At 42.5% G+C, this 24,316-nt stretch overlaps 1 protein-coding gene across 1 annotated transcript in view; it reads left to right on the top strand.

The window, feature by feature from the left end:
* Positions 1–24,316, top strand: part of suclg2 (succinate-CoA ligase GDP-forming subunit beta) — a 96,725-nt gene that overhangs the window by 53,504 nt on the left and 18,905 nt on the right. Inside the window, exon 9 of the mRNA XM_037101960.1 lies at positions 346–488. Coding sequence (XP_036957855.1) covers positions 346–488 — 143 coding nt within the window. The remainder of the gene's footprint in view (positions 1–345; positions 489–24,316) is intronic.

Below are 24,316 nucleotides of genomic sequence, written 5' to 3'. Positions count from 1 at the left end.
TAGTTGCTCTTCTTTGGTTGATAATTCACTGTTGGATTCCTTTGTGGGTGATCTTGTAGTAAATGTCATCTCTCCTTCAACGCCTGAAATGTTATTTTAATTAGATCTTGGCTGCCAGCGTCGCACTTACCTTTATCCTGGACCCACTGGTCAGATTTACCTTCATTATATATAATGACTACATTTTACATGAGATCCTTACAAGGCTACAGTTCCATTCAACATGTGAAATGGGTACACATTACTACATTAGTCCCGCACTTCAACGGTACTATCCCTTTTACTCTATAGTTCAGCACATATTTTTGCTTTTTTTGATTGAACTGACAATGTTAATGTTTGCAGTGAATGGAGCCGGTTTGGCCATGGCCACATGTGACATTATTGACCTGCATGGAGGGAAGCCAGCTAACTTCCTGGACCTGGGGGGAGGTGTCAAAGAGAGGCAGGTGTACGAGGCCTTTAAGCTGCTCACTGCTGACCCTAAGGTAGGAACAATCCTTTTAACAGTTTCTTTCTTTTTCTTTCTTATCTTTGAAGAACAAGTCCGCATGAACAAAGCTATTTTTGACCACCTGTTGAGTTGCCTTCGGTATTGCAGTCATGCATGTTGTCATAACACATTTATAAAGCCCCGTCTATCAGGTTAGCACTTTGCCACTGAGACAACAGCACTCATTAAACGACAGAGCTTGGCATACGTACGTGTTTCACTGAGGAAAACAGAGTTGTCAGGCAGTGTGATAATATACCATCATTCGGTTGCGGTGGCGTGGTAAATCACTGCTCTGTGCTCTGCAACAAGACTCTGCTTTTAAAGGCTCCACAGAAATGTGCACGTGCAGGTTAACACGCGGCGCAGGCTTATACACAGCTCCGAACGCATGCAGAAATGAACTCACTAGCGTGCCTGTGGAAGTCTTGCAGCTCGGGACGAGTGGCAGCTCGGGGTGTTTCGCAAGTGATCCAGCTCTATGTTCAGAAAGCTGATAACTCCAAACTAAACAACATGAGCCTTGTAACGACACCGCAGTGCTGATTGTGTGTTGACAGTCATCACACCGCTAATTCCCCCGCCACCGTCACTCCCACATTACTGAGCTCATCTCCGGTTGCCTCTGTGTTAGCATCTCTGACAAGGCTCGGTTGTGTTGAATACAGAGCAGTATTTGATACCGGTTCAGTCTCAACACGAGCGTTTTGGGTTTTTTTTTTTGAAAACTTTTATTTACCCATGATGGTTTGACTTGGCAGGAAATGCTTTCGAAAATGTGCTCCACACTAATTTTAAAAGATATCTGCGAAGATGAGCCAAATTCAAACACAGCTTTCAGTAGAGGTCACTAATCTGCTACACAGATGACACATCACACTCTCAACCTTTTTTCTAAACATTTGCTTGCTAGGATAATGCTATCGTACTTCATTTAAACATGCAGAAACAATGTACGGGCTGTGAATATAGATATATTAACTGCAATACGCAGTCTGCTCTTATAATAGATAGTCTGTCAATATTACACCTCCAGTAAACTCAATTTCATTTAAACATAATGCCCAGTTGTAGAATTTGTCATATGACTCGGTGTGAGTAGAGAGGGCCATTTTTAAAGAGCTCTGCCTCATATTTATCGCACAGCAGTCAACAGACCAGTGTTGCACACATTTATAGATGAATATTTAAAACCCCACCAACCTTAACACCCCAGCAGTTGATACATTGCCTCACTCAGATTTCCACTGTGTGTAGATTCCATTTGGTCTCAGGTGAGTTCAACTCAGTGGTCTGTAGGGGAAAATAAAAATGAATATGGTGGATTAAAAGAAATGTGATCAATAGGGGAGGAAGAGGACTTCAAAGCCGTGTCGATCTCTGCTGGTGTGGGGCCGTCATCTGTTATTATTGAGCCCTTTTAAAGTGAGGCGGATTTCTGCAAAGGCAGAATCAGGTTGTTAAAGTCTGCATTCATTCCCAAAACACTCCCTCATGAACTAGAGGATCCTCCCCTCGTTCCTCCATCTCTCCCTGTCTTGGGCTGATTCCCCAGATCCAGATGGGAGCGTAAGCCTTCTGTCTGTCCCTCCTGCTGCTGTGTATGGAAATAGAGACAGGGAGCTCCTCCCTTAACAGGGGAAAAAAGCAGAATAGGATTGACATTAAACTGAGTTGGAGGCACCATTAGCATTTCAACCAGGGGAGCTGAGAAACCTGCTCTGATCTGTGGAGGGAATGTTAATCATTTCACAATAAGAGCAAGAGAGAGAAAGAGAGACAGAGCTGCTCATTTGCATTCAGTAATTTTTTCCTTCTTCCCTTTTCTCCGCAAATTAGCGCTCTCAAACTTACAAGTATGAGCTGGAATCGAAAATTGAAATCACGCCATTGGCTAGGTGAGAATGACAAGGTGACATTATTGATTCCATGTTTCAGTAAGGCGTAGAGAGGCAGCCGGTGTGCTTATTTAACTTAAATATCACATCATCAGCGGTTATGGCCTTCAAAAATACAACCGTTTTTATTAACAATTGTTTTACTGTCTGAAGCCCTAAACGAGCGGTAGATTCTTTCTTTTAAAAAAAAAAAAACAACAGCATATGTTTCAGCAATGCTTATTTCTACTGGTATGATGAGTTTGACAGCAGCTGAAGGAAATGGCCATTAATGTTCTGCTGCATACATCAATACATTTTTTAGATTTTTGTATCTGTGACTTTCGATTAAAATAGTTTAGACACTGTGACAAGAGACAGAAGTGCGTTCAGCAGCCAGTCATGCACTATGGCAGCAAATGTCCCGCTGCAATAACGCCACACATTTGCACAAAAACAAGTATTTTGGTGTCTATCTTTTCTTTCAGCCTTTCTTCCTCTGCCGTTTTTTTCTTTACGCTTTGGTCTCCCTGGCTCCCTCCCGCCTCTCCCGCTCTCTCCCTCTCAGTCCCCGCTTTGATGTCTCAGGCTCATTGTGCTGAGAGGAGTGGAAGTGATGTGAGTGTATTGCTGGCACTGAACAGCCGAGACGGAGTCTGAGATGACAAAGCCTCCTTTTTTCTTGTTTGTTCACTTCTCCGGTATCTACCCTTACAGCGTTCATTACCTTAAACATTATTATTCTCTGAAAGAGCATGGAAGAGAAAACAGATGAAATAGGGATACTATATAGGAACAACACAGAAGTAAAAGAGTCACAATGAAATGATAGGAACATAAAAAAAAGGAATCATAAAGCAGTGTGTTGCCTGGCGTGTGTTTTTCAAAGATGTGCGATGTTATGTAGCTCAGCTGGGTGTACTAGACCATTCAGCTTTGTTTGAATTTCGCCCCCCGGCTTTTTTAAGCGGGGACATATTTATTTTTCATGCTAAAATAAATAGCTCCACTTTCTTCATATCCACGTATAGAACAGTTTGTTGACAGAATGGCTGAATTTATTGAGGTTTCCCTCACATCACCTGTAGGCACGAAGCAGCAGCAGGCAGCAAATACCGACAGCCAAATAACCTCGTTATTGCCTTGTGCCGGTGCTCTGAAGAAAGTGGCAGATGGATGTTTTGTCCAACTCGACATCCATTTTGGTCTCAGGGCTTAAGGCAGTTTTCTGTAATTTTTATGGGCTCGAGTAAATGATGACATTTTTCTCAAACACACCTTTGTTGTTGGTGTATGTCTGTATGACGGCCATTGCTACATTTATATATAAAACAACTATTTCTTGTGGCAAAAAAATATTTAAATCATAATTATAATAATCTGAAGAGGTTTCTTAGTGGGCTTTTCACCATTTTCACTGCCGTATTTTTCAGTTTGTTTCCCCATTTTTTATTTCCATCCAAACCACAAATTAAAGGGGCACTATGTTGTTTTGGAGAATAAATTCAAACAGAGAATCTAAATATTAACAATATGAATGAGGTAATAATAAAAAATGAAGAAATGTTTAGTTTTTCCTTAATGACTCCAGGTTTGTTCAGTTCTAGTGGTGCATGTACTCCGGAGATCATGAAGGAGGAGTCGCGGCACGTGCGTCTCGTGTGACTTTGCGAGCCTTTATTCAGATAGACTAAACTTGTAATAGCGCTACAGCTTAATTTTTGCCACATTGCATACTAATAGGGTCACTGTGGAGATCAGTTGTGAGGTTAGTTGTGTCTGCTGGCTATCAACTCCATTTCTATTCACAATCAATAAAATCCTCTGTCCGTTTTACACAACTTGAAGTATTTAAACTACTCTGACTGAGCTGTTTCTGAGGGTGGATAAAGGCTTTTCCTCTCAGAGTAGCGTTTTGTTCTCCCGGCGCTGGCAGAGAGCCAGTCACATTTCCGTTGCTGTTGTGAGCAAGAATTGTGAATGTTCTGCCTCTCGCTCAGTACTTCTGTGTGTCTGAGAGTGCGAAAAGTAAAAATGAGATGGAGGAAGAATAAAAATATACTGTAAGAAAAGGGCAAATAATAAAAGATATAGCATGTAAAAGTCAGTCTGTGGCAATCTATGTAATGCATTTAGCACCTCCTGATTATATTATACTCTGGCATATTAAGACAACTCTCATCTGCGTGCATACATGAAATACAGTGTGTGATTCTGTGTAAAAGCTTACGGTTGTTAGCTGTAGGCTTGTTGCCTGCCGCTGTAGTCGGTCAAGCTGCTGCGTTGTTTAAGGCGCAGCAGGCGTGCAGAGCGGGGAGGCTCCGCTCTGAGGTGAAACAGGTGCAGATTGGCACATTAGCATTAGTTCAGCTGGGCGACCCGCCTCCTGGGCAAAGATGGAGGCATGTTCACGTGCATGTTTCAATGTTGTTGCATAATCGCGCGGTTGATCATGAAAACATCTTCTCGGCTCCCACTAGCATGGCTGCGGTCTCAATTTGGTATGCCGAGGCTCACCTGAGCGAATGAGTATGAGTGTGTGTGTGTGTGTGTGCGCGTGTGTGTGTTTGTGTGCGTCAGTAATGTTTGGTGTTTCGCGCAGTGCATTTTCGCCTCCTCCTGTTTGTGTGGGATTATTGTGCTCGTCCCCTAGTGTTTCAGTCCGAATTGCCCTCAAGCGAAACTATATACTATTTTCCTTCTTTCCAGCTCAGTGACTCTGCTGTAACTCACCTGTGGTCCCTCTTTAACCACTTTTCTCCTTGTTGCAGTGACACTCCTGAGCCCGACCCTCTACAGGGGACGCACCACTACTACTTCCTTTTTCAACACTGTCCTCTGTCTTCTGTAAAAGCGTCTTTATTGGTATTATTCAGCTGCTTCTGTGATGATACATAACTGGACATTTATGGTGGTGCCCCGCTGTGTCTTCCAGCCAGTCTTGTCTCCTTTCCATTTCTTCTCGCTCTTTCTCTCGGCGTCTCTGCTTCTTTGTATCTCTCTTTTCCTCCCTGCGGCCTTTCATCTCGCTAAATCCTGTTAAAGTCAATGTGAGGAGCTCCCCCTCAGTTTCATGCCTGCTGGCTAAATCTTTCAGGAGTCCAGGCACTGCCTTTGTCTTCCCCCGTATGGAGATGTCTGAGCCCATGTCTAATGTGCATGAACATGTATGGAGTCGGAGAGGCAGTGGCTCTGGTCCAAGCCAGGTGAGCTGGAGAAATGTGTTGGGAAACGTGCACCGACATCTCTTCAGGCTGCAGAGGACGGAAAGAAGGAAGGAAAGGAGCCCTATTTTACAGGGTTGTATCCTCGGGGTGCAAGTCACACAGCTCATTCAGTCAAACAGGTGCAAATGCATGCTCGTATTGCGGCGCCCACATCATACACACATCTGCGCATGAACGCAGCCCTCCAGGGACACCGACAACTTTTAGTTGTCACCTGTGGTGCGAGAGCCCCGTGGTGTGTTATTTTAGAGGGAAAGAAATCACCTCTCCGCCCGAAGCAGAGGGCCCCCTGGGGGAGTCGCTGGTTCCCAGTGTTATAAACACAAGCAATGCAAAGCCACTGAGAGAAGGAGGGGGGACAGAGAAAACAAGCTACCACGGTAATGGAGTTCATTCCCAACACGCGGAATATTACACCAGGTCTAAATAAGGGGGCCGGCCATGAAGGAGCGAGTACTCAGTGCAGCCAGCACTGGGGCTGCCATATTGAGGCCAGGCCACGGTGAGAGTGAACATTCCTTGTACCAGACAGACGGCGGTGGGGGGGGTCTGAGTGCTTTAAGGGAGAACTGGCTCTCTGGGTGATGCATGTCTTTTTTTGCAGTTACACACTGTGTAGGTCATTGTATTGGTTCGCCATTATAAGAGAACTGCTTTACCTCCATGTAATGGTTTTCCTGCAGATATGCTTACTGTGCATTAAAATCCTGCTCTCGTGACAGATATAAGGTTGGGTTTTTGTCTATCATGGGACCATTCTGCTGTAGTTCATTTAAAACCACTGCAGCAATGTGTGGAGCTTATGGTATTGGCTAAACACAGAGTGTACTGACCCCGTGTTAGTCCTTGAAAGGTATTCAGCGGCCCGCAAAGTAATTGGTCTGCGCGCATGTAGACATGGGCACAGCTTTCAGCTCCGTGTAATAATGTGTGAGATCTCTTTTTGCCGTTTGAGCATTTAGCGAGTCTGCCTGTGTGTATAGACTCCCAAGGCTGTCCATTGAAATTCTCCAAGCTATGGGGCTGAAGTTCAAAACTCAATTGTGCAGCCTTCGCTATGCATCCATCTATAGACTGATGCGGAGTGGGTGAACTGGCTTGATTAGCCAAGCCCTTTGCCCCGTTTACTCAGTCACCCACATGACACATAAAGAATGGTGCAACTCGGATAAATCAGCCTCACCAGAAGTAGTCGTTTATCTTTCAAACATGATGTCAGGTAACAGTAAGCAACAGTCCTGGATTTAGATAAGATTACGTCTTTGTTTACCACCCTTCTCCTTCTTTTTCATGTAATGTCAGAACAATCCTATTGGGACTGTGGAACTAATTGCGTCAAGCTTTTTGTACCGAACAAATAACAGCAAGCAATGAAAAACATCCACAAACATCTTGATGACAGTGAGGCACATTGATTACTGTGTCAAGCTCGCACGTCGTCTTTTGGGGTGTTAAAGGAAAGAACACTTGTTCAAATATAATACTGAAATTATAAAAAGAAGAGTTCTATTTCATGTCTCAGCAAGTGTTAGCTTTGCTGTAGCACTGCCTTCTGGCTTTTTGTACATTACATTTATCTGTAATTGTAACATGATCGGATGCCATGTGACATTTGTTCTGACTGTGTAAAGCAAATAAAGATGTTTCCTCACTGCTTGCTTAATTTTATTGCTCTAGTCTTTTTGAATTCCATAGTATTGGCAGAGCAATGCATAAGAATGTGGCTTCCTCATGCAGAGTGTTCCTTTCTGCCATTTGCAGGCATTGTGTTTGATTCACCTTAACCAGGGTCACTGCCTCCTCAAAACTAAATCAATCCTGGCATCCCTTGTAATAAGTGTACCGTGCCACCAGGCCCGCTGAGCATTTCAGTTCTTAAAACGACAAACTGAAACACACCTCTAAGCCGTTTTTTTAAAAAGACATTTTTGTCAAGAATGATTGCGAAGGACACCTCATACTGACTCGACATTGCCTGCTCAGTCTCAGAGAACTTGTGTTCAACAAAATGGAGAGAGCAGTCAAATCAGCACACAAGTGCACATGTCTTTGAAATGAGCTGCATAAGAGCTGTAAAGATGTGTCGAGTGGTTCTCACTAACAAACAGAATGCCTTATGAGGCAGTAACTAAGCAGGCGGTGCTATTTAGAGAAAGTTGATGGTCCGTGTATTGTTATGCGCTTTCATTTTCACCGAATTGAACAAAAAATGTGAGGAAAGTGTAGTTTATATGTTGTATAATATTTGTACATATTGTTTTCTGTTTTCTACATATGCCTCTTGACTTGACTGATTCTGAAGTTAGTTATAAACAGGTTTTGACTGCACTGTATATGTTATGATAGCATAATATCAAAGCATTCAAGAAACCCTCAATTATTACATAGATTGAAGAGTTGTTATTTGAGCCAATGGATACATATATGATAATAAAATGCCATAGCTGTGTAGCTTGTGTTCTGGCCGATTGGATAAACGGAAATGTGTTTCACTAAAAGACAGACCCTCTGAGACGTGACTTCACCCATTGGTTTGAGAACTAATGTTTTGAAACCTCGATTAGGAATTAAGGCCGTCTTGAGGCCAGAAGTGTGCCATATTTTGACTAGAGGGTGGAGCTGGCAAGGGTAGCTATGTCCTAGACCATCAGCTGCTTTACTGCCAATTATAACTATTTATTGAGTTGATTCATATAGCGAGAAACAGCATCATTTTGTCATAAGCTTCCATACAATCCGGCTTCTTTTTGAAACCACTTGCATCGTCCCCTGCTGGCTTTTAGAGAGACTGCAGGTTTAGGGGCACCTGAAGTCAGTCAGTGGTTTAAATCGATTTGAATGGGTTAGGTTAGAACAGGAGCAGGGATCGGACGCTGGCTGGCCTGGTGAACCCGTGCTTCTAATAGTGATGTGTCAGTATTAGATTTTTTTTCTCTTTTTTTGACTGACTTATCCACGAAAAAAAATCTGAATTAAGAGAGAGAAAGCATGCGAGAGCAAAAGACACTGAGTGCACAGAGCGTGGGTGAGCCAGAAGGATTCTGCTGCAGAGTCGTGGTTCCTGCAAGATGAAATGAGACTCAGTTTGTGTCTCCACTTTCATGACTTGGGCAGAATAACAGAACTGTAACTTGACCATCAACCCGAACAACACACTTTTCTTTTATACATATGCCGCTGCTCTAAACTCTTGAACCCAGCTCTGAAAATACATCATCCTAACAGATATGCACGCTGTCGGGGACCGAATATCAAATCTGTGCTCTCGTCGTGTATTTGGGCAAAAATATACATTTTGCACCTGCAGGAAGAAGGTTCAAGACATAAGTGAAGGACAAATGAGGTTGTCAGGCTCCATACGTTCTGTGTGTCATTCCTCTTGTGAAGGTTAATTTGAGGAAGTGGAGGAACTGTCCAGAGATGCACCATGGAGCTGATGACTTGTCAGATTGATTTGCCCTTCAGGGATCTTACGCCTTGACTGTCTCCTTCTCCATTTGATCTGGGCAGGACAGCACAGCATGCTTTTAAAGACTCATGTCATTTTCCACCGCACCCCTCAGTAGACAACACTATTACTTACCATCATGTATGCATAAAGACTATGGATCGCGAATGTATTCACCTTATCCCAGTACCTTGTCTCGGCACCAACATGTCCCCTGTTGTTTCTCTCACACACACACACACACACACACATGCACGCACACACGCAGCGACAGGTCCCATGGGTATGTCTGATTGAGCTTTCTCCTGTCTGCCATTCCTCATCCGTGGGAAATCAATAGAGGATCTGGGATTGGAGCTTGGGCTAATTGAGCTCTGCTCTCTCCGTTCTCTTATTGCTGCCAGGAGCGTTTTGTCATCGCAGCACCTGGTTCACACCATGGGGCCAGGGGGAGCCAGCCAGCGATCAGATAGGGTCTGTGGATGCCACAGGGAGGGGAGCTGCGTGTGATTGAGCGACCTTGTGAAGTCGAGTACTCAGAGGAAGGGCATAGCAAAGAAGGGCTTCATTTATTCTCATGTGCCTCTGCAGGAGCTTTCCACCTGATGATAAGGGAAATAGAAATGTATCATCTGTTGAACAGTTTTGGGAGTCAGAATTGTTACGGTAGTGAGCATCACCCTGGATTATTATGCAGCTCTACTCCTTAAGGGAAATTCCGCTACCTGGGCCTTATATTTACATGTTTTGGTGTGTAAATGATTTATGCCTCCCAAATGTTTTGGATTCACTCTAGTAGATCGCCTCTGCTGGCAATCATCACACAGCTTCGATGGCTGCAACAGGATCTTTTGGGGCAACTGAATCCCTCAAAGCTGCTTCTAATAAAAATGCTTCTTTTTTTTTTCCCCCAACTGGTGGAGGTTATTTTTGTAATTGTCTGATAAGATTACTGAAATGATTCCTCCAGAGATAGACATGTTTGTCAAATAGTAAGATCCTTTTTGTAATCAGAAACACAAAAACTCGCTTAAGCAGTGGAATCTCGTGAGAGGCGAGCTGTTGCAGGGAGATAACAGTGGAAACGATTCATAGGGTGAGTCACATGTGAGATTTCAGATGTTTTGTTGCTTCAGCTCTGGAATAGTCTTGTGAAGATGTCCGATCATAGACTCACTGAAAAGATATTTAATTGGGACATGTCGCAGGGTCATCCTGAGTCATAAGAACTGAAATCCTTATTTTATTTTAGATTAGGAGTAAGACGTTTTGCATGCATGAAGAAAAATGGGCTGTTGATATACTGTCTGGGCAAAAATTACAATACAACTGACTCATAAAGTTCAGCTATGCTGTATAACCTTATGTGAAGTATAATTTGAACAAAAGACAAATGTCCTTATGTACCCAGCTACGCTCAGGAACATTACCATTAGCTTTGAAGACCAACAGGTTTACTGCCAATCCAGAGGAGGACTGACTTTGTTTGTTATGTGAGCTGGGTGAAAGTGAAATGTCCTCAATATATGCTGACTCCTTTTGGTTGGATGAATAAGATAAAAGTGAGATGTAAATTTGGAAGTTTGGAATGAAATGTAATGAACTTGTTTGACTGCTGCAACTATATTCTTGGTGTCTTGTAAACCCATGAGGGTCGGGCAACAATTCCAAAACTTTTGGTAAATATGAATCATTTACACATCAAAACAAGTCAATGAAGAGCTGAGGTGATGCTTCCCCTCATTGTTTTCTCCTTGATGCAGTGAGGCAGGTCCTCACGCATCCTTTTGCATGTATTTCACGTGCCACCACTAACCAGAGAGTATATTAAAATGAACTCAAACCCTTGTCTTGGCAGTGGGACTAACACGTGGTTCTCGCCAGCTATAAATATCATGCCATGAGAGTGGCGGTTCTGCTGTTTTTACTCTTCACACATGGTTTCAACATAGTCATGGATTGGTAACCCACAATAATGCCTCATATTAAATGCAGGCGTGCTGTTGTTAGCCATTGTAATCCTTACAAACTGCTTGCGGCTCTCTTATTTTTTTTGTATGAATAATAAAGATGCCTTCCATCCAAATCATCTGCTATCATCGCTCCACCCTTTGCCACCATTCCAGTCCTCCATCGCTCCATCTGTCCATTTCCCAAGACTGGAGGGAGTATCACCATCGCAGGCAGCCATGTCCAGTGCTGAGAGACGTGCGGGACTGTTAGACCTCCTTCATTTCATGCTCCCTTGGCTCTTATGTGTGCACATGCTGGGGGATTATTGGAGGCCATTCAAACACCCATCTGATGAGATCATTCGTGCTCTCCGAGCCATGTACTGACACCACAAACACTGTGCCCTCTCCTGTCCTCTAGGACTAATAGCGCGGGCGATATGTCTGAAGTTGCTTGTCGAGGATAAGCCCGCATCACTGGAACTGCTAATTGCGGTGATAGCTGATAGGAGTGTTGCTGTAAATTAACTAGCTGCGTAACATGATCTCAACAATCACAACAGGCCACAGAAAATGTCTTTTCGCTCCTTATTTGACTAGAGGTGGTTGTAGTGCGCCTCACGTCATTAACTGCCGTACGAGTCACTCTAAGATACAATTCACAGGAGTGACTGTTTCCACAGTCTTGAGTAAACTGAACTTTATGTGTAACGTCAGTGGAGTTCCCTTTATTTTTTCATTTATTTAACAGTCTGACAACAGCAGACATTTGCCCCACAGCCCAACTGGCAGTTGAAGCCACAAAAGAGAGAGAACTGCAGCTGCATGCTGCCGTCCTCATATTGGTAAATCCCAAATAAACTTGGTCAATTTCCTTTGACTCTGGAAAAAACCTTATTGAAGCCATGCCCAGACAAATGATATAAATGTTCTTAATTTAGTTTAAACTATAAAAGATAATGAAAAAGATTTGTTGAGACGTCCTCACAGTTTTACCACGGGACTGCAGGTATCCCACTCATTGTACTGTAACTTTGAAAATTGGGCTATAACTCCGAAATTGATTCAAATGTTCTGTATCACAAGGTCAGTAATAGAGGCCATTACCTGAGTATAGAGATTAAAGTGAACATTGATGCTATTCTCCAAACAGTGCAGAGCATAGATGGGTGATTTTAAGATGAGGTGTTGTTGGGAGTGTTTATTTGTGGCTCCTATGAGAGCATATTTAATCTGCACCACTCAGTATCAGTGCATGCATCCACTTGTCTGCAGCTTATATGCTTGTGCCGAGCCTCCTGCAGCTTTGTGTTTGTTCTAACGTGGCCCGGGGCTTCTAACGACTCGCATTAACCTTTCTGATTTTAGTCAGACCCAGCTCTCAAATCCAGCAGCCCTTTTGCTCTCTCTCTTGTTGCAGCCCCCTGGGTTGTGGGCAGGGTCACGGGGTTGAGACTTTGTGTCCTCTCCACCAGCTTCGCTTTGTTATCCGCCTCCGTAACAACCTCAGCGTGACACTTGCAAGGGCTGCAGTGGTGTTTTATGTCATCCAGTGTTTTAACATCTTTGTCCACTCCCAAGTAAATGTTGAAATCAAGTTTTTCGTAGCTAAATTTGGAGAACTTTGAGCATTATTCAGTAGACAGCCAGCAAACGCCGAAATTCTCACATCTTTTTTGCCAGCTGCGTAGCCAAATGAGCAAGCATTCACACATTTAGTTTGTCTTTTCATATGTCCTGTCTCTCCTCCCCCCCACTCGTCGTGTTTCAGGTATTTGTTGCTTTGTACGGCGAGACATGCCGGCAGCAGTACAGCGAGAGATTATTGTCGGTGTAATTGGCTTTTCCAGGCCTGATTTGATACGAGCCTCTTGTCTGATCCGCACACTGCTTTATTATCGAGCGTAATGGAAAGACGTTGAGACTCACATGAAACGTTCGCCTCATCGCATCTCCAACAAAATCGCCTATTACGTTTAGTTTTCTATCCTCAGGGTCAGGGTGGAAAGCAGCATATCTGTGCTATGATGAGGCACGTACAGCATAGAAACGGTATATAACAGTGCTCGCATGCTGAAGACAAGGGAAGAAAGATGCATGTTGTCTTGCAAACAAACCCTATATACAGTGTATCAGCTATCTGTGTACAAGAGTCTATACATTCAAACATGCATAAATATGCAAAAGTTATCTGTGACTTTTGCGCACCACCTCACATTTCCCCTATCTAGATATTATTGTCTCTGCGTTTCCGATAATTGACAGCCGGTGGGAAGAATTTCGTATCAGATTGTGTGATCCAGTCCAGTCCCCTGTACGCTGTCCAAGCTGACAAGACAGTCTGCCGCTGCAGCAGCCTGCCTTGTTCTCGGAGCAGCAAAGGCAATGTCGAACATGGCTCTCCTTCACTATTATCTCAGTCAATATCAGCTACTGCCAGAGGAGGATACAGATGGACAGGAGATTTGCAACGGGAAACCTGGGATGTACTGTAAAGAAAGGGAGAACATTGTTATGCAGCAGGCGTATTTTTGTATAATAATTCTTTTTAAATACACTTTAAACACGTACAAAACATTTTGTCAACACAATGGAAACGTACAAGTTACTGTTTACGCTTGGTAAAGGCCACATAGAAAATGATGCCTCGCTATACAGAAAATGCAGAAATAACAGCTTTTTGTCCATCATGTCCTTGTCACTTCCTTTTATTTGTTGCTGTTCTAGTGTGGTTGTGAGTGGTACAACATTTGCTTTGTTAAGGTTCAGTTGCCAGGACAACAACCTCTGAGGCCTTACAAGCTCAGATTGCTTTGCAGCACTACAACACACAACATCAGTACTCGGTAATCAGTACAATAAAAGTCAGTTCTTGTCTGAGACTTTGATCAAAATGTGGAATTTTATATAAAAAAAATTATTTCACTTGAAAAGACTCTCTTCAGTTCCTGGTTGATGCATTTGTCAACGGTCAACTTTCCTTTCCCCTGGTCCTACATCGACAGCTCATTGTCCCTCTCACTATCATTTGATTCAATCAAAAAGGAACGATAAGCTTTCAGCTGAAGGCACAACAGTCTGAGTATGAAAACATGTGGTTATATTGTAACCCTGGTTCTCTGAGAGGAGAAAATAATGTCACACGAGCGCTGCTTTCTTTCAGCTATACTGCAGGATGTCACCAGGCAAGTCCATTTGTTTCAGACAAGAAATCATCCCTCATACTTAAAGCCCCCCTCCAGTCGGTTTTTCTTCCTGTTCACCAGTCAACCCTCCTATCTCAAGCAGAGACTGCCGGCGTAGTATATAGTCATATGTTGTAGTTACCATTGCATCCAGACTGTCGGTCTAGCAAAATAAGCAATGCTGTCATGGAGTGGCGACAACATAGATATTAGCATGGATGAGCAATAGCATGAATATTTGCAGGGATAGTGATGCTGTCACTTGAACAGAAGTTCTTCTTGTGTATCGAGGAGCTGCAGAGTTATTGAATTAGTTGAATAAGCCATATGTTTTTCAACCAAATGATGAATTTAAATCTGTATCTGTCATCCACAATTACATGCTATCTCTATGAAAATCCTCCCTTTCAGCTGATACATTTGATACAGTCGATTGAAGACAACAGCTCTGGTGCAGGTGCTCCTTCCTCTTCCAGGTTTATAAGAATTGGAAATTTGACAGAATCGTTTTTAATCTCCACCTGAGAATTAATGTCGGTCAAAGTGTCTCGCCTGGTCGAACAGTTTGGGTAGACGTTCCCTGATAGTGTTGTTGTTTAGCGTGAGCAGAAGAGTTTGAGGAAAAATTTGAATTTCTACGTTTCTTTTTAATATAGTAGTTGATTGTAAATTGTCATTGTTCTCTATAAATGTAATTCTCAGCCTGTCAACTCTAAAGAAGATTGTACTGAGCAAAATCCGCAACGTGTCTTGTTTCTACATTAACAGAATCAAACGAGCTCTCCTTCCTGTCCCGGCTTGAGCTAATGTTAGCTTCACGTCAATCCTGACAGTCCAGACTCACATCTTCTACAGTGACAAAACAAAGATATGATGTGGTGTCAAGTTGTATTGATACGTTTACCGGCTGTCTGTCATTTCTTTGCTACCTTGTCTGACAGTTTCTCAAAACAGTCACTTAGATCAATTATATCACGAAAAGACTTGTCCCTTTGTTGGTCTTTAGTGAACAGTAGAAAAGATACAGCCCATTCCTTTATTTTTCTCAACAAATGAGTGGACAGATTGGTGTTTGCTCTTCAACAATGCCACCTTTTGCCAGGCGTGAGTAGCACAGACGTCAGCCTGCAGAGAGCAGATTAACCAACCAAGAGCAAGATTCCTTTCATGTAGATTTTAATTAAAGTCATGTGCTTGCAATTGAAAAAAAAAGACACCCTTTCAGTTTCACATTTCAATGTGAAAATAATTGCTCAGATTTGTTTGTAACTCTGAGAGCCCAAAGTGAATCTTACAAATTCTTCCTCACCTAGTAAGACTCAGTCTGTTGCAACTTGAATTTGCCCTTCCCTCTGTCTCTCCTCCTTCCTTTCTTCCGAACTTGCCTTTTGTACTGTGTTTGATTGTTCCCTCATTCCTACAACCTGCTGTATCATTTTTAACAGCCCTCTGACATTCATCTTTTTTTCTCCTAGATCCAGTGTGTATTTTTTTTTCTTCTTTTTACAACTAGCAAGGATGGGAATATTGAAATATTGTGTAGAGAAAAGACATGAGTAGAGAGGCAGTGACAGAGAAGGGGAGGGTGGTGGTGAGACGGTCGTGTTGAAAAGAGCGATAAGGGGAGGAGAATTTGAGAGAGTGCGGAAGGTGAGGGGAGAGGGAGGAAACGGGTGTGGAGAGCTGTGGAGTGGGTGGAGAAGTGGGGGTTGGAGGGGACTCTAGCAGTGATTACATTGTCCATCAGGCCTCAGGACGGCCTGCATCAGCCCGCAGGATTGATGTTTGACAGAATAATTAGAAAACTGTCTCAGCCTGTAATCACTGGAGCTCATCTTGCAGGAGAAGACTTCCATTCGCTCTCTGCCACACATGCACCCACACACACACACACACACTCACACACACACACACACACACAAACGCTAGTCCGCCATCCGTGGTTGACTGGTATATGGGACAGTGGGTTGATAGAGTGGTGAGATGGGGGTGTTCCTGTTTATTCTTAAGGAACTGAAAGAGTTTATCTGCAGAGGTGGGGATTGGAGGCGAGTGTGGTACCTCACTCACCGGCTCACTGAAGGCAGGAGTGGAGACCACGCTGGTGATTTTAAAGGTGCTAGAGGTAGAGTTTATGGACTGGAAAAAAATGAATTAAGGGGAGTTTTACTACAGCAGGTGGCTGAACGAATGAGATGTGGGACTCAAGACCCCCCTAACCCTACTTTGACTCTTTCACTGCTATTGTGTGTGCTCGACGAGTGAGAGATTGTATATACGTGGTTGCTCGGATTGCAAATCAAAGTCATATTAAAATGGTAAACCATCCAGGACACAAGCAGCCAATATACTGAACAGTGACACACTTACCCGCAGCAATGAATGACCCCTAATGTCCATCACACACGTTTCACAGTTCAGTTTAGACAAAGGTGCGACATTGGTTATAATGTACAATGGCAATGTTTTAAATTTGCGGTTGGGGATGTTAGCTGAGAGCTAAGATGTTCATCTAGAGCTGCAGGGATTAGTCACTCAGTCGATTGAAAGAAAATTAGTTGCCAACAATTCTGATCATTGACTTATCGTTTCAGTCACTTTTCAAGCAAAAGACATATGCTGGTTTCAGCTAATTAGACTGATCATTTCAGTCAGTGAAGACTTTTGGGTTTTGGGCTGTTGATTGGACAATCGAAGCAATTTGAAGACACCACTTTTGATTTTTTCAAATTTTTGACATTTTATAGACTGAACAGTTAACTTGTTGCTTGTGAAATTTCATGGTCGATAAATTGATCATGATAAAATAAGTTAGTTTTTTTTTTTTTTATTTTGAGCCATACTGGCATAGAATTTTGATTGAAATGTAATCATTGACCTTGGAACTAAGAGCTCATGAAATAATCTAACAGCAGCATCCAGGTTCTAGGTTCAAAATGTGTGAGTGTTCAAAATGCGCTTCATTGTGTAGGCTGATGTATGTGCAGAGTTTGACATGAGAACACTGTTTTCACCTTCAGTGCTCGAGGTGTAAATATCCTCTGTGCTCTACAAACATATTTTGGGACATCACAAAAAGTCTAAGTTAATCCTGGCCCAATATTCAGTATAAGCAACTGTGATGTGTAAACTTGAAGCCTCCAGCGTATGTACACTGAGAATTTCTCCTAGTAGTCAAGCTTTTGAAATATCTGTACATACTTGCAATCATAGATTCGGGATTTCTTAAGGGGGGAGGAGTAGTAAGTCTGAATTCTCAGGATTTAAACAAAATAATGCAACGGATATAATCATGTGACACATGAAATAATTAAATACAATATCTATGGACATACTATTACAGTATCAACCTATTGAACTCACGTAATAAGTCAAGGTTTGTCCAATGCTATGATAATGAACAGGGGTCTGGCAAAAACACACTGCATACATTTAAATATCAGTGAAGAAAAAGATGTGACTGAACTCGATGACATGGAAACGCAGCAAAATAACTGCATTTTGGATCCGCCACACAAAAGCCTGATTGAACATGTCTACAGAGTGTTCGGTGGCCGTTAGGCTTAAGGAGGCTTATCGGAAAAGCCTCTTGTATAAACAAATGTCACTTTCTCTTTTTTAGTTGCTGAGCTGGAAAACCTCATGTCTCCTCTTGTGTTTGTTAAACTTGAAGAACCTTCTTGTGGGGGGGTCAGTAAGCTACTGTTTTTGTTCTAGTAATTCTAGTTAGATACTATATTCATGGTGTCGATGAACGGGACTTATCCTTCCTATGCTATTGCTTAGCTGTTGGAAAATTGCTGAGTGTGTTTTTGCAGGTTGTATTTACTGGTTTCCATCAGAGCCAGAACATTGGTAATGACACAATTCACTGTCCACATGTCCTTTCTTGACAAATACACCATCTGTGACCTAAAGAAAAGCAACATTTCAGAAACCATCCTCCTGAAAGGGCAAAAATATACTGATTTTATTGGTTGTGGATTTATGTTAGTACACTATGTAACTCTGATTCCAAAATGGATTTGTTTTCTTACTGAGACTTATGTTGCTTGTACAGACGTAAGCCCATCCCAATTTGAATGTACAGCTCCCAATCTTCCGCAAGAAAATCCAGATGAGTTACGTTACTGATGGTCTGAGGTCTTCATTACGATAACACCCTCAGCCTGCAGTTCAAAGGTCTCATTATTCGTCCACCTTATGTGCCCCTCCTTGACATGGAGCAAGCCCCTAGATGAGACCTCCATCGATCTTTAGTCTACTCAGCCTCTTCCTTTTCCTCTTGAGGCTTTTATTGGTTTCTCTGATCCCTCTAATACCTGAGCAAACCCTTAATGGCTAATTGATATGCTGCTCTGTTCTCCAGAGCTCCATCTAAAGTCTGCAGGGCAAAATGTCAGCCTTGGAACCCCCCATCCCCCTGAAATACAACTAAAAAAAATCCTTCGCAATTTGCATTTGAGAGGCGACCACTTCTCCATTTGATGAGATTTGTGGTCATGAGTAAATTTTATCTAACAGCTCCCGCTGCAGCATGAAAGTATGGGGTAAGCACGCTAACATGCCCAATTAATGTTTGTATCCATGTCTGGCTTTTTGGAAATGAATCCCTGATTGTGCCCATCTGTTTTCGACCAGGTTTGGATGTTTCCAGCAATTTAGCACCCACTTACCCAGACCTTGCAGGATCCACAAGGGTGGGAGGGCAAGAGGGGAGGGAGAAATATTTCAATTCTGTCTTATCAATCACTCATTTAGCCAAAGATGAGCGGCATAGAAGAAAAAGTCATTGGCTTTCAATAACCGCCGTGATTAAGTCATTGACGAGGATGAAAAACAAATCAGTGGCGCTTGTAGAAAGGGGCACTATAATAAAGGCTTTTAGGGGGCCTGCAAAGGTTGAGAATGCCATGTGGAGATAACCTTCCATTCATCAGAATTACAGCTCTCTGAGGTCACGCAGCCCCGCTAAATTGCCTCTCAAGCTGTACATCCAGTCGCAGAATGTCGCGTATGTAACGGAAGTCGTTGCTGTGTAAGAGTTCCTGATGTCATATTGTGAAATCTCACACTTGACCATTAATTAAGCTTAATCGGCTGCTGTTGCATCCTGTCACAGCTTGGGAGAGCCTCTAAAGTGCTGTGTGCTCAAATGTATTATTGCCTTATCTATTAAAGCATCACCGTTTCAAAGGCAAGAGTGCTTTATTTGACATAATGAACTTGATGATGTGTATAGCAGTAGCTCCAAACACACAGCATGTGTGATTTGTGGTGTCAATAGTGTAGGGTGTGAATTGAGGGTGAGGATGGCATGTGAATGTCTTTTTCCGCAACATACCCAACGCACTCTTCTTAGGGAGAGAGTTGTGAACTGATGATCAACCTGTAAACTAAATTGTGAGGTAAATTAAGAGCTTTGGTGAACAGAAACCGGCAGGTGTTGCCACCGCTGTGTTGCTCTTATTACAGGTTTTAAGGTGAAAATTGCACAGGAATGGCATTTATTTAAAGGGAGAGGGGAAGTGAGATCAAGAAGTGAGATCAAAAAACTTATGTAAACACACGCAGTTCTTGCCTGTCAACTTTTCAAAGCGTACTCAGTGTTATAATGAAGATGCCTGTCCTGTGAGTATGGAGAGCTTCGTCTACTTGAAGGCTGTACATCCGATTTTAACCTGAAGCAGCAACTGTTAATCTGTACACTTTTCATCATCATTTCTTTCCATTGGACCTGTTCATTCCAAATGGCTTTGTGCTCACAAAGACTTCTTTATTACCCTTTGAATACTTTTGCTCTTCAGATGGATGCTGCTTCTGTAGCTTTTATGGCTACACCTACTGTATGCAGGATCTTGTTCTGTTGTCAGACTCTTCCTACACAAGTTAAACGCTAAGTTGTTTATCCATTAGTGGAATGCACTTGTCTAAAGGTGAGCGGATGGTCTGCACATTTAGACATGCAAATGGTGGGGAGGTGACAAAGAGAAGAGGGCTGGAGCGATGATTTGCCTTGCAAAGCACACCCATCTGCCCTTTCAATGGCTCATTGGCTCCCAAGATCAGGTGCAATCTGAACTGGAATCATTTGGATAATTGACCTTCTGTGTGCATACATTAGAATAAATTAATTTTGATTGGCCGTGCAGCATTAGGAACAAAGCGGGAAATGTTGGCTCTTTTATATTCAGCTGCCGGTTTGTTGTACCCAGTCTCCGAGGTGATTATGTATGCCATTCCCCAACTATTATGCATTTCCTCAGTTTAATAAAATAATTCCTGCTTTGAGCAGAGTGGAGCACAAAACAGCATGACATGGAGCCATGCTCAAGTTTTTAGGTGAGGCTTCAGTCTGTCTTGGCAAGAAAAGTATGCGCACAGATCTGTGTGGGTGCGCTTGCATGTAAATTCATATGGAGATTTCAGGTGTGTGGGTGGGATTTTTTTTATTTTTTTTTTTTATATAAATCTATTTATCTGTGCCCGTGTAAACATGCTGAAGCAGAGTATTCTTGCCTGCCTCATGTGGCATCTTGTCCTCACTGTTTTTTTCCCCCCATCTCCATAAGTGACCTTGCTATTCCAGTGCCCACACTGTGCGAGTGTACAGCAGGCCCGTGCTGCCCTGTAAGTCTCATTGCTGCCTGATGGACAGCCATTAACCCTTGGTGAAGAGGTTGAGGAATATTTATGTCTGCCTGTCAGCAGTGACACGACACCCTCTGGGGATGAATAATATGCCTGCCCTACACTGGCTCCGATTGTTGAGTCCAATTCACAGCAAAGTGGTGTGTGTGTGTGTGTGTGTGTGTGTGTGTGTGTGTGTGTGTGTGTGTGTGTGTGTGTATATGTGTGTGTGCAGTTTGGTGTGTGTGCCCACTGATACATTCACAATGTGCGTGTTGGTGTGCGCACAGTACGTAGTGTGTGGGTTCAGGGGCATTGTGATACCCTGAGGTGAGCAGCGGGAGATGAGTTCTACATCCCTCACTGACATCTGACAAACCTCCTGCTCACCGCAGAGGTCGGTGTCTCTCCTCTTCACTCTGTGTACTGCATGGAATCTTTTACTACTGCTTTGTATCTGTTTTCTGTCACTTTCTTACATAACTTTACATTTTGAAAATCTAAAATCTTCCTGTTAGATAGGCCTAATGGCTGTACAAAATGGTAAAAACATAAAATCTGGTGTGAGTTTAGCTCCTATGTAGAAACTAAAGTAACTATATTATAGCAGTAGAGATCAAGGAGTGTCATTTTAATTCAGTAGGCATCTAAATGAACAGGGAATAAAACACAGTAAAGTTCAGATTTGAGAACAACACACTTGTTGTGGGCCCGGCTCAGAAGTCATCAGTCACAGTTGTTGCTTGATTACATGTGTAGATAATCCTTACCAATCCCATCGTTGCACACTGTTATCAAGTGGCAGCCCCTGAGAACATTCCTCTATGATGCCTGCACTTGAAAATGATCACCATGTGCTGTAGGACCAGCAGAGTGTGTTTCCCTAAACTTTGATTTGTGGAGGTTGTTGTGCCCCAACAAGAGCAACTGCAGTTATTATACGCGATTGAAAACATTAATTAAATGATTAAGAAAATGTAATTAGATCTTGATTCACTGTTATCTCTCCGAAGAGATTGAACATCACTCAAAATTAAGACGGTAAAGGACAGTGTGGAGAAGATGCGAACTCACTATTGTCGACCAATGTTTTCAAATGTGATTTTACAAGTGTGTGGTTAAAGTACGACAATATTCGTGGAGTGTGTGTTTTATTGTTTGGAACACAGTCAATTTCATCGTAAAGCAAATCCACAATGTCCTAGATTTCACTGTGCGTTTACCCATGAACTAGTGTGATATGTGCATGTCATATGCTACATTAACAGACCAAACCTGTGGGAAATAAAATTGTTTGAATTCAACTGAGTCTAAAATTCTTTGGAGAATTAGCAACTCCCTACCTTAACAAGTAGAATTTCCCTTAAAGGCCATTAATAGGGCAGGTATGGGCCGGAGTTAAACAGTAGTTGTACATTCTCTGTAGCCATGTTTATTTCCCCTGAGGCACTCTGGAAATGTGTCACTCCTGACTGGTTAAAAGCTATTACTTGCATATGGACATGATCAGCAAGTAGCACATTAAAATCATGCTAACTCTTAAGAGTTTCTTTGTGTACTTATAAGACTTGTTAAAGACAAACAAACAAGAACACAATAAGGAGGGGTGAGGTTCATGCATTACACATCAACTGATGGGATAATACCGTAAAGTTAAAATTCCTCAGTATGTCCCAGAGACCAATCTTTGGGATAAACTACTGCTCTCTTCATGTGTAACAGATCGAGACAGTGCTCCAACCTCTGATCTGTTGCAAAGTAAAATTGTTTTTGACCTTTCCACTTCATCTAGATTATTTATTTTTGTGTTTTATTTATTGAGAGACCAGTGTGTTAAGACAATTCGTTTGGAAAGGAGTAAAGCGCGTGTCATTTCAGGTCAAACCGGAGACTTGACATGTAAGATTTAATTCATTCACACTTCTAGGCACTCATACAATAAACGGAACAAAGCCCCGCTGCTCCCACAACCATGTCAGATTTGCCGAGGATAATTTCCCTCAATATTTAAAAGTCTAAGAAAGGTAATATAAGCTCTGCACAAAATGTCATACTGTATTACCTAATGTCTTACACATTTAGAGGACTTCTTTAATCGCCAACTTTGTGTTTTTTCCTAGTCTGTTCTAGTTAATTAGGTATTCAAACTGTATTCCCATGCAGGTGTGTTGGTGCAGCACAATTGTACCTTTGATGGTGGTTGTATGAGGCTTTGATCGTGTTCTGTGTAAGAGGCAGGGAGTTTTCTCTTAATCGTTGTTGATGATTGTAAATATTTAGGGGATAAAAGAGGAATTGTGGCGGCGCTAGATTTGAACTATACAGTTGAGACCTAGTGATTGAAAAGGCCTTTCAAGCCCTTCGACAACAAGGATCTGCTGTACCTTGAAGCCAGCTGCATGCACACCCTGCCTCCATCTCCATGACAAAGGCAGCGGGAAGGTGTGCCAAAGTATCTTCTTTAAGCTGATCTTCAAATTCAGTTCTCAGACTTTCAGGCACCACAAGTATATTAAAATATATAAATGCTCTACGTATACACACTGTCTTTATACTGTCAGCATTAAAATAATAGCTATTATTGTGAGGATTTTTTAATAACTTTGACCGCTCTGTTTGATCCAAACGCTAGAATTTAAATTGTAGCGCAGGAGTAGAGGCAACATGAACTGCATTACCAAACGGAACATATTCAATTTGGCCTGAGGCAACAAACACTCCTAAATATAAACTGTGTCAAAATGAAAGCTCCCTTTTTATATGTGAATCATTACAATGTCAATGAATACTGCATGTCTAGACAATATGTTTTAACATATTTGTTCCCGGTTGCTGGACTTCTTTTGAACTCCATGTCCTGTCACGTCTGATTACCTGCTAGACTCTCACTTGAATGTGGCAGTTTATGCAATGGAAGAGATACCAAAAGCTCCACACAAACAAACTGTCACATTAAAAATGGGAGGTGGAAGTAATAAAGCCTGTGAAGGCATACACAAAGGGTGGAGGACACACAATAAAAACACACGTGTGTGTTTGATGACATGATGTTGATCCTCTCACGCATCATGCTTGTGCGCGCTGGTGGCGTCGGAGTCTGACAAACAATTTTTTGGCACGCTTTTATTCGAACACGACAGCATGCCGATGTGGTGCATCCGTTCATGACCACAGTACACCTCAAAAGACATCCCTGGAAAATGATCTGTGTTGCAAGGCACAGATTGCCTCAATATTAAAAATCAAACTCAGTTGACTTCTGTTAACTGTTGGCATCTTTCCAAATAGGGAGGAACACCGATGTTGAGCCATGCGTGCAGCGAGCAACAGCAGTCACATCTTATGTTGTGCTCACAGCACGAGTATTCCATACGACAGGAACGGCGGAAAGTGTTAATGATGTGTTGTAGGTCTGCCGGTGCGAACTGCCTGTCGCTCGCAGCTTCTCTACAGTCATCTCACTTGTTTGTTATTGTCATTTGTTTCATTTCCTGTAACAGTCAG

This window comes from Acanthopagrus latus, chromosome 6 (genome assembly GCF_904848185.1).
Source record: "Acanthopagrus latus isolate v.2019 chromosome 6, fAcaLat1.1, whole genome shotgun sequence".
NCBI lineage: Eukaryota > Metazoa > Chordata > Actinopteri > Spariformes > Sparidae > Acanthopagrus > Acanthopagrus latus.
The sequence above is the reverse complement of the archived record's forward strand: the minus strand, read 5'-3'. Positions and strand labels throughout refer to the sequence as shown.